Source organism: Hetaerina americana, unplaced genomic scaffold (assembly GCF_022747635.1).
Source record: "Hetaerina americana unplaced genomic scaffold, ioHetAmer1.1.p SCAF_8, whole genome shotgun sequence".
Lineage (NCBI taxonomy): Eukaryota > Metazoa > Arthropoda > Insecta > Odonata > Calopterygidae > Hetaerina > Hetaerina americana.
This window is the reverse complement of record NW_027287427.1, coordinates 16989501-17001189: the sequence shown is the minus strand read 5'-3', so window position 1 is coordinate 17001189 and position 11689 is coordinate 16989501. Positions and strand designations below refer to the sequence as shown.

General features: G+C 36.3%; 1 protein-coding gene across 1 annotated transcript in view; it reads right to left on the bottom strand.

Moving 5' to 3' along the window:
- Nucleotides 1–2276: 2276 nt before the first annotated feature.
- The window catches only part of LOC139697824 (delta-sarcoglycan-like), a 389418-nt gene continuing 380005 nt past the window's right edge, over nt 2277–11689 (bottom strand). Inside the window, exons 4-8 of the mRNA XM_071596680.1 lie at nt 7796–7985; nt 7288–7407; nt 4030–4102; nt 3550–3673; nt 2277–3346 (exon numbers count right to left, since the gene is read on the bottom strand). Coding sequence (XP_071452781.1) covers nt 3125–3346; nt 3550–3673; nt 4030–4102; nt 7288–7407; nt 7796–7985 — 729 coding nt within the window. The 3' untranslated portion in view covers nt 2277–3124. The remainder of the gene's footprint in view (nt 3347–3549; nt 3674–4029; nt 4103–7287; nt 7408–7795; nt 7986–11689) is intronic.

Below are 11689 nucleotides of genomic sequence, written 5' to 3'. Positions count from 1 at the left end.
ATTTACGTTAGGTTTTCATTTATTCGTTACTAGTTACCCAGCCCCCATCAATATTAAATAGAATCCTTCCCCTATTGGGCGGACTGAATGAACACCCGTTGAGTGAGCAGCACCATTTTGAATGATAAGCACGTCTCTGACCTTCGCTTGTTAATTTCAGAAGACCCTGGTGGTCCTGTCGAGCGCTATCCTGTACATTATATGTGAGCAGCGGTGTTCCCTCAGTGCCAATGAATGCCTCAATTTTGACTAGCACGAGTCGAATCTGAATTGAAAATGACTGCCCAGAAGGCAACATTTATTAAGCACGATTTACCCTTTTCGCAGCTCGTCAGGTAGAGCCATTCTCCATCATCATATTTACATTTTGGCTGATTCTTTCTTAAAATACCTAATTCATAATTTCAATATGCCTAGGGTCACAGTAGGTTCTTACAGTCTTATGTAAAATATATGATGCGGATATATTGACAGAGTAATGAATAATAATTTGACTCAGTTCCATGAAAGTAGCAAGGATTTGGTCTAAATACTATAGTTCAGGTATCATTCTTGTTTGAAGAAATTCTTTCGAGACCTCAGACAATGTTTAAGCATTGTAATTGTATTTTATTCCTAGTTGAACTTTATTTCTTTTTAACGTTCAAAAGAAGTTTTTCTTATGAAAATTGTATACCTCAACTCACTATAGAAATATAATCATGCGATGAATTTTATACTAGTTATTAATTTTGGATATAGTTTTGAAAATTGAAAAATATATGACTATTCAAACAAACATAAGTTAATAATATTTATCTTTCACGTAGTGTTTTCTATTTTATGTTATACAGCGATCGACGCTATTTAATTACTATTTTTTTGATTTTTACGCTCGATAGGAAATAACAAATAATCATTGAAATATTCAATATATACGATTTGTGTTAGTATCTTGGTCTGCGCAGATTTTTAATTAATACTGCTATAAGACGCTTAAGTATTTTCTCACTACAGTCCCTAAGTACCGAGTAGAAAACTATATGGCACTTACCTTTTAACAGTACAACTCATTACATTTTGCTTCAAAATGTGAATGAGTGATTAAAGAAGAATGAGTGGATAAAAGAAAATCAAAATAAAAAATTACTTTAATTGTTTTGCTTCATTAATTTTTTTTATTAATGGCCAAGGGGTTATCAACAACAGTTATGGTTTTTCAAATACAAACAAGATAAACATTCAAACCACTTTCGATCCAGTGTCATCAGTTCACTTTGCGACGGCAGCTGTAATAGTGTTTCATTGCTCAAATCCGATGTATAAACGCTGACTGTACTGAAAATGTGGGGATCATCATTTGTTAAGCTATTGATTAACTTCACGTGCTTGTTTCATGTTGCCCACAAATAAAATCATTATCGGTGGATGCATTGTAATGAGTCTTTTAATGAGAAAGTAAAGTGGCCAAGAGTTTATGTAAAGTTTGGGCAGAGTTCGTTTACATTTAGTTACGAATAAAGCAAGGATTATTTCCATGTATTTCATTATTTTATTTCATTGGTCGTGGCTCCTTAAAGCTTATTAGAACCTGTCAGTTATTTTCTGATTGCATAGATATTCTCTTTTGATGATGGATAATGGAAACGTTAATATTTCATGTAATTACTTTGGGATTAACTCTATCATATATGCATAGGTAGTAGTAGCCCTTTAGAAGAGCCATAATAGACCGTATAATCCATGACCATAAAATGTTAGAATTTAACTCCTGCAACTTCATTGTCGGATGAAATTTGATGAAAAAATCCATCAGTTTTCATTTCAATTCGAATTCTGAATCCAAGAAAACCCAAATTAGCTATTGAGGTTGAAGTTGAAGCCGAATTAATTTTTCACACTGGCTATTACATTCTTATCAAGCAAAGTATTGCATGGAAAATCACATTTATCATTTCTATTTATTTTTGGACAGCAACTATAGCAATATATTTTTGTCTATTGACTTTTGAAGTCAAGCTCGCTTAAACATTTCGACGCAAAAGATTTGAAAAAATAACGACCATCTCGTAATAAAACTACGTGTATTTTTTGTCTTTCCTGTTTTCTATTGCTCCATTCATATATTTTTTCTTAAAATCTTTACTTTTTTTGTAACAATTTTGAAATGTTAATTCTCAAATGCGTGTTACTAATGATATTAACCAATTTACACAAGCTTCGATCTATATATACAATTTTTGACATAAAACTGTACTTTACTGATATGTGCAGTCATAGGTATTTGAGAAGACATTTTTTTAACGTATCCCTTTAAGCGAATTTTTTGATTGATCCTAAAGGCGAAGTGTATTTTAGTGTCAATTGGATCACAATAACGGAGACGTATTTGGAGCATGTACCAATTTTTCACATTAGAAAACCCTCACTTTTTTATTATAAAAGGCACACTTAACAAGTGTCAGTTTATGTCATTAATGCATTGTTTTGAATGCTCATTCATGCCAAGTGGAAGAAATTTCGTGATATTTAACCACTGCACGCTCTGATATAAAAATGCACCATTATTACAGAAGAAGCTTCATCCGTGTATACAAACCATTACGGGGTAGACAGCAGTTAGGGGTTTAATCTTAATATTACGTTAGTGTTTTCTTTGGCCCCAAAAATGGGTAACTCTCATTTTCAGCAAAATAAAGAAAATAATGTTTTTACAAGCCACATCTCATCCTCTCGACAAGTTTATTCACAATTTGTAAGCAATTAATTCCGCGCCAATCACTTAGTAAGGCATTATAGTTTCACTTCATAGTTTTCTAAGTTCTGGAAAGGAGAAAGCTTTGGGCTGAAAACATTATTAACGCTGCAATGCAATGGTATTGGATAGTATTGATAGAAATTCGAAGGTCACTCTTTGAACGTTCACACGATTTCATGGACGATTTTCTAAGTAACCATGGATACACCAAACTTCCGGGCTTCACTTTGAAGCGTTGTTGCTGGCAACTTCTTTGTGCGATTCAGCCTTTACGGGGTAGCTCTTTTCACGCACACTCTCTTCGTGAATTGAATTACTAACAAACATTCAGTTCACCACTTCATCGTTGGCAGGTGACACGATTCTCTCATGCTTAGGTTTGTTTCATCACCGGCAGACATCATTGTCGGCAACGCATATGCCTTCTGGTGGAGCGAGAAAAAGTTTTCCATTTCCACATATGCAAAGCTGAAACACTTCCGGTGCCGAGCCACGGCGTGGGATGCCAGAGGTGTCTGATGAAGGAGCAGCCGCAGGCCCATAAGCTCCTGGTGGAACGTTAGCCGTTTTCAAAGTTGGGAGTAGAATGTTGGCCGAGTCAAGTCTAACCTGTAAAATGAATGAATTCGTATTCAAGTTTATGCGTAAAAAAGAATACAACTTTCATTCACTAGTCTTTACTAAAGCCTTTGAATTTAAAATCATTGGTACAGGTTGGGATTAATATTTTAGTATGATTTTCAAATACAAATGTACTCATCTGTACAGAGCGATAGGGGGCTGAACGTAAATTATTTATCAATGTAACTCACAGCTCCCGCGACAGATTGTAGTTTTAAGTCCGTGAGGCAGGTGGCACTGATATCTCCTGCCCGAGACTCTATCGCCACCCCCAATGGTGCCCTGACTTCCAAAGACCTTGTCGGTGATTCCAGCCTGTTGAAAAAAAAACCGTTAGAGAGGCCTTAGAAATACAAAAATTTAGTTCATTTAGTGATTTTTTGGAAATAAGTCAATGTTTTCTAACCAGACTAACTACTGCTACACTTTACTTCCGTACTTTCATCACGCTTTGCATGCACTAATAATTAAAATTTTCTGGATTTCTACCAACGTTCGTGTGAGATGTAATGTTCTTCAAAAGGAATCGTCCTTCAACTTCATACTTAGTCTTTTGATATATTTCTTTTATGCCTCGGAAAACGTTAGCTGACCTCTACGTTTTGCGGAATGAATGAAAATGTATTGAGAGGAAAAACAGGAATATTGTCAATTATTACAATATAAATTACCTCAAGTCGAACCCCGAATCTGCTCGCACAAGTGGTGTTTGTACGGTTCCGTCAAAGACTGCGCCTCCGGCTCCTAAAAAAATAAAGGGATAACCTTCAAGTTGTATAGTGAAGTCAATGCATAAATGTATCTAAAAAAACCCTTTTCATCGTTTAAATCTCAAATAAAAGCCTTTACAAAGTCAGTGGTTAATTTGATCTCCATACTCCAGTAAGGTTCAAATAACCTCGGTCGTCGAGGAGTATTTTAAATACCTACGGTTCCTGCTTGTCCTTAGGACAATTTTTCTTTCATCGGCAAGTAGCATGATGACCCCAATACCCAGAGTACATTGGATTTTTATTTTTTCAATTTATTTCAATGAAGTTTTAGAATAACAAATTTGCAGGTTATAACTGTATAAAATCAAAACAAATATAACAATTTTTGTCGAATGGTTTAATATATTTTTCGTTCATTACAATGATCTGCAAAAGTTTGGAAATAAATCAATGACTTGAATCATTTCCTCACAAGGTTCACACATTGATGGTCAATTTTTAGTTGTCAAAGGATTTTTAATATGCATATTGAAATACATCGGGAAATGTTTATTCATTAATAAGCAATGCGTAATCATACCTAATGAAAAAATGTACTAAAACCTTACAAAGGAAGACGAAGGAGACGACACTTAATTTGTCCACTGCTAATGAGCAGTAAGAATATAATTTTCAAAAAGTTGGAGTAGATAGCAAAACTAAAGTATAGCTACGCTTACATGCTTTCCAATAAGCCCTATGGGGCCTCCCGCTTATGTGAGCAATTTTAATAATTATTGATAATATCGCTGGAACAAAATACATTTTTTTCACAAACTGATGACTGAAACAGCTATTATAACAGATGAATTTCTAGAACAAAGATCGATTTGCTGTCCGTGAAAAATTAATTTTAAATATTTATGATGAATAATTTGGTGAAATATTTCTGTACCATATTTAGCTTAATTAAAAACTGAATACTCTTTACTTCCAAGAAGACGAACCCAAAATTGCAAAAGGATTATGAAAAATTGATAGAACCTCCTAAATAACGCCTTAAAATGTTCCTTTTGAAATAGCTATAATTATATAGTGGAAATGTATATATGTGGCCATGTAATTTTTTTATGGATATGTGTTGCGAAAATAAAAAAGCCTTAAAATGACTCTTATTTGCAGGAATTTTTACCGTTTTTAAAAGCTAAAACTTTAAATTAATGATACCTTTTAATATTTTTATTTGGAGTATTTTTAAATTCTATTAAATTCTCCCAAGGATCTTCCAGAAATATTTTTTAAATATTTTATTGCTGCTATATCTCATGTTTTTCCATTTGTTCTCGTTTACCTTAGGAGTCTTAGCGTTCATCGAACTTATGTCATTCACTTATTTATGTAATATTGTTTAAATTATGTACCCAGTCGATCATCCATGTCACCGTTGGTGGCAAAGACGTTTTTTATTCCATTTATACATTTAGCATTGATTAGACGCCTGCCTAGGTAGACGAATCCGTTTCACTATGTTCGCAGTGGTTAGATGATATGAGTAGCATCCGATATCCATTGTCTTGACTCTTGTCAAATGGTTTGGTTGAAATACTCTTATGATACTCTTGTGTTGCTTTTGATAGATTAGTCACAATGGTATTTATTTTATCTGTCTAAAAATACGAGCGAAATTTTTAGTTTGAATGCCACGAAAAAGACTATTAGCTCGCAAATCACTAAATACCCATTAAGAATTCCATTTGCATTATTTGTTTCATGTGAACTACGTATGTTGTGTTTCCACTGAAATTTTTAGACCAATTTTAATGCTTATCAATTCAAAAGAAATCATAATCCTACAATGTTCATCCCCCTAAGGTTTTGCAACATTTATTAGAGCCACTTGAGGTCTATTAAACTGATTTGATTCGTATTTTTAATATATTACTGTGCTTCAGATCAGTTTACCACTGTATTGGAATTAATATAATAAATTAATAATAGATAATTTCAGGTTAATGAATACTGTTGCGCGAATATTTATTTTTCTATTTTCTTCATCAACCTTGAATGTCTAAATTTTATACCAATCGTATTTCACCTACTAAATTAATAAAATAACCTGACACAATGGCATAATTCAAATAAATGAAAAGTGAACTTCATTTACAATTGAATAATTAATTAAAGTATGTTTTCAGTGTTAATTGAAACATTGGAAATGTCATTCGGCATATTATATGGTAATTAGTGACTTTTAGAGGTTATAAAGCATAATAATAGATGAAGTTTGTTCAATGACTGAGTGGGTTATTGGGTTATTTTGAAACACTTCAGCTATTCCTATTCGCTGACAGAATTGAAAATTGCCCATAAAAACATTCAATATTCAGTCATAGCTCATTTGAACGTGTCTTAAGAGTAAAATAGTTCATCAAGTAGCTTCAAACAATGAGATAGTTCTCTTCAACACTAATTTTCATCACCTAGCTGCAAGTGGCATAGTAAACACTGTTGGCAACCGATCTTGACTCCTGTCAAACAGTCCCTATGTTGGCAGCTAGCCCTGATTCTTTGGAAAAGGTCCTGAATCGGGGCCTTCGCCCCTTAAATTGCGGCACCTGATCCTAATTTTCGGCAGTGTGCCTTAAATTTTGCCTCATCCACCCGCTTGAAGATGTTTCCTTCAGATCCTTCAGTTTCCTTCAGAACTTTCTGCTGATGTTGAATCCTTATTGAATAAGCGATAATACTAGGGAGTAATTGGAGAGTGTTTTACTCAATGCAGCAAAATTTTCAAATCAATATGTGTACGATTTTACCAATCTTCTAAAATTGTATCATCGTTCATCCACATTTAAAAAACAACTTTTAACCATGGTTCTCAACAAATGAAATATACTCTTTGATCTATACGACCACATTTACCTAATTTCATATAAGCCATAGTTATCTTATTTTTTGGTTGATAATTAAACTTCATTTTATTATTAATTTTCAATGTTAAATTAAAATACATTTAGAGCATTAAGAAAAATCGTAAACACCATGGTAAAATTATGCACAAAAATAATTTCAACTGGTTTAATGATACTGGAAAACGTTTGCTTTTAAACGATGATTGTACATCTTAATATATTGATTACAGAAGCATAAAACCTATTTTTTGTAATAAATAAGATTTTTCCCGAAGGGAACGATATTTTTTTCCATCAAAGTAAGAGCTTATAATATATTTGTTACCTGTGACCCTCAGTACTTCAGCTCCAACCAGCACCTCCCTTTGGTCAGCCGTGAAAATGTTTGCACCTCTTGGGTCGACTATTCTAAATCTTCGAGCCTGGACCTCGAAGCGATCTTCCCCTAAAGGTAAATTAATTGAATTATTATTTAAATACAAGAACTGACGATCGCGAATTCAATTGTAAATATGACCTTAATGCATAACTAATATGTAAGTATTTAGGGCAAATCAATGGAGCTTCTGAAGTTTAAAGTAGCTCAGGCATGTTTTCACAGGCATTTGAAATATCATGTATTTGGTGTCCAAATGAAGATATGGAACTAAAATAAGCAAAAATTAAGTTTTTAAAGTTGAGGAGAAAGATTTCTGTGAGTTTTAAAAAACATTTTTAAATGAACAGGATGGAATGGAAAGAATTTAAAAGAGAGCGATTTAGTATGGTTCCGCTAGAATTCTTGGATTGATGCAATTGGCTAGGGTAAACGTGACCCGAATTGGCATAACTACCTAGAAATAGCCTGTTGATCACTCTTCCGTCATCATCTCGAGTGTTCACCGTGAAATTTCTTGATGATTCAATGGCGATCGGTTGTCCACGTCGGGATCGAATTGAGGATGCAACTAAGGAATCCAAAATCATTGCCTGGCCGTTCAACTGGATCCCTCCGGCCACTATTCTCAATTGGCCCATGCCTTCCTGCGGGAGAGAATAAATGGAATAGTGTCATGAATAGTAGGATTGTACACAGCGTATACTTCTATCTTTTCACTTTACGAGTTTTGACAGTTGTCATCAATTGTTTGCAACTAACTAGGCTGAGAAAGTATCTGGTTCCCCTGCTATGTAGACACACTAATAGATCATGCATAACTTCAACATGGAGTAAATGTGGAAGGAAAATGATAGGTAAGATTTTAATTCCATACTTACCAGGATTATGGACGTAATAAAAATAGTTAAATACACTGACTGGGGACAAGAAATAATGCAGTAAATGTTTTCTCCCCTAATTCCTTACCTATGATTTATGAAAAATACTCTTCACAAAGGTATCCAAAGGAAAGGGTTAATGAGAATTAATTTGTTATGCGTAGTTATCGTACAATAACGAGAAAGCAGCACGACAGTTAGATTTTAATTAGGATTTTCTTACAAGCATAGCGTTACTTTGCATAAGTGAATAAATATACCACAAGCGTAGGTGGATAACAGTTTTCAGATATTTCTACACATACAGATAACAAACGTTTAATTAAAGTTCCCATGATACAGAAGATAAGGCATTATCCATAAAGTATAGTTGACTAAGTTACTCGTTTTTTATGAAAAGTAATAAATAATCACATTTTATTTACTCCGTACTTCCAGTCCTCATTATGAATAGAAGCTCAAATTTGGTCACAAACTACTCTGCACTAGTTTTTAATAACAGAAGACCAGAAGTAAAACGCATTCCTATAAACAAAATATTTTCAATAAAATATTCCTTCTTATAGGGGCCAAATTATCTTAAAGAAAATGTCTTGTTGAAGTCTTTAATATGGCCTCCTAGTATTAAACATGTTTGGTGCGAGTCTACTCAGGTAGTTTCTATGCTTTTCGATTGTTGCGATTGACACGATGTGGCTACAGGATATACTACCTTGATCAAAAATTTCCCGGAATTTATTCAGAAAATTAAAAATACAAGTTTATTCATCTAAATCTATATTGTCCCCTTCAAAGTAATCCCCATCGACTGCAACACACTTATGCCAGCGCTTGATCCAATCCTCGAAAAATTTTTTATATTCGGTTTTCGGTATGTCCATCAGTGCTTCCTGCGATTTTTCCATTACTTCCTCTCGGCTGCTAAAACGCGTTCCCCGTAATGGTTTTTTAACTCGATTGAACAGAAAGAAGTCACAGGGAGCCAAATCAGGTGAATTCGGTGGCTGTTGGATGGTATTTGTTGCATTTTTCGTCAAAAAATTACGAATAATGATAGCACTGTGCGACGGTGCGTTATCATGGTGCAAAATCCACGAGTTTTCTGCCCACATTTCTGGTCTCTTTCGGCGAATTGCTTCACGCAAACGTCTCATAATGCCCAAATAATACTCTTTGTTTACTGTCTGGCCTTCTGGCAAAAATTCATGATGCACTACACCGTTGTAATCCATGAAAACCGTCAGCATTGCCTTCTTTTTTGACTGAAAACGACGTGGTTTTTTTGGTCTCGGCTCATTTGGTGAACGCCATTCACTTGCCTGATGTCTGGATTGCGTGTCGTACTCATAAACCCACGTCTCGTCTCCAGTACTGATCCTTTTGATGAATGTGGGATCGGATTCAGCCTCGCAAATCATGTCTTTTGCGACGTCAACACGGTCTCTTTTTTGCATGAAATTGAGGTCTTTCGGCACCAACTTTGCTGCTACACGTCGGAAACCCAAATCATTAACCACAATGTCTTGGGCGGATCCATAGGCAATGTTCAAGTCCTCCGCTATTTCTCTGATGGTTAATTTGCGGTTATTGACCAACATTTCTTTTACTTTATCAATTTTTTCACCGACTTTCGATGTCGATGGTCTGCCACTGCGTTCATCATCTTCGATTGACTCACGACCACTTCTGAACCGCTCGTGCCACTGGTAAACGACCGTTTTTTTTTAGAGAATCGTTGCCGAAACACTTTTCCAACATTTCCAACGTCCGTGCGCCACTAAATCCGTTTTTTACGCAAAATTTAATACAAGTTCGTTGTTGCAAATTTAAATCCATTTCTACAATTGTAAAAAATCGCCAACACACACAGAGATAGATGTACTCTTGGCTACGTAACTTTTGCAAATGTCAAGTTATGACACTAAGATTTAAAGGGAATATCAACAACAGATGTACCAATTTAACAAAAAAAACAGAACTCAAATCGGAACGATGGGAGCGCCACACGGTGGTTATTCCGGGAACTTTTTGATCAAGGTAGTATAACGGGGAAAAAACAGGATAATTCTCGCACCATAGAGAGCGTTTCAGATGTTCACATAAACCATTTTTGACCTTTCCAAAGATTGTCGCTTTTCACGGAAATTAAGAATAAACAAGTTATTTAATTGTCTATTTTTCAAAACTTGAGAGATGAGATATTTGAATAGCCTAAATAATAGCCTATATATTCGAGCTACTAATGAGCTAATTAATTCAACAAAATGTTTTTCGTAATTCAGCCAATAATTGGCACCCAAAGGATTTTAGACTTTAGGTACCTTAAACTTTAGCGAAAGTTTCCGTATCGCACTTATTTGTAGCGGCCGAATGTAGATACTCATGGTACTCTAGGTTAGTTACCTTAGGCATTTTCATCTCATTCGAAAAAAGAGGGTCCTGGGTTCAGATTCCGGATTCGTCATACCTTTCCGTGAAAATTTACTTATCCCTTGTATTCGTCATTATTATCCTTTAACCTATACCTAATTTCGTGAAATTTTAATGCCGAATTTGGCATGTTAATAACAGGGGCGTCAGTTGTTCCGTTACGAATGAGGTGATACGTATCCTTAAAGAACTGCCACTGAATCATTAAATCGACAGTTTCCCGCTCGCTTGCCCTCTTAAATAATAGAGAGGCTGGCGGATGGCGTTCCGTTTAGAGTGGGTCGCGGGTCCTTTTGCATTATACCTGCCTGCTATCACAAGTCTCCTGGCACATGTCTTTGTCTATATTCCCGTCCTCCTGATCCTCGGCGAGAATGCGTTCAATCGAGACTCTCCCAGTCGCGCGCCCGACTTTTCCTCCTCGCTTAACCTCCTCCACTGCTTTATATCTTCGGGGACCGAGGCTGAGACGTTGAGGGACAGATTAGCGCGTTTCAGGATGAGAGGGGGAGTAGAAGGCAAAGCTGTGAGGCGGGTTGTTGGCTTCGCTTTAGGGTTAGAGCGGAGGGAGGGAGAGGTAAGGGGTAATGAAGCAGGTCTGACTCGAAGCATCCGTGCCCCGGAGCCTGGAGTAGGGAGAGAGGGAGTGAAAGGAGCGATACTCCTTTAAGTAGGTTAAATTTCCTTTCCTCTTCCCCTCTTCGTGGCAAACTCTTCCGAATCCTTAGCCTCGATCACCCCATTCGCGCTCAGCCCCTGATACGCCCAACATCCCACCCCGACGGCCTCGATGCCGCTTCCCCCTGCCTCATGGAACATTTCCAGAAACGACTTCCATCACTCCTCTGCCCTGCCTCCCGGCTCCTCCCCATACACCGCTTCCCGCTTTCCTTCTCCTCTCCTTCCAAACCTGCTACGCCCCCCTTTCTCTCCCCCACACGTCACTTCCTCTCGGGCCGGAATAAGACAGCCATGTGACGCGTCGAGGTGGAGAGGATCATCTTGAGGGAGCGGGTCGGGCGGACGGTTTGAGGGGGCGT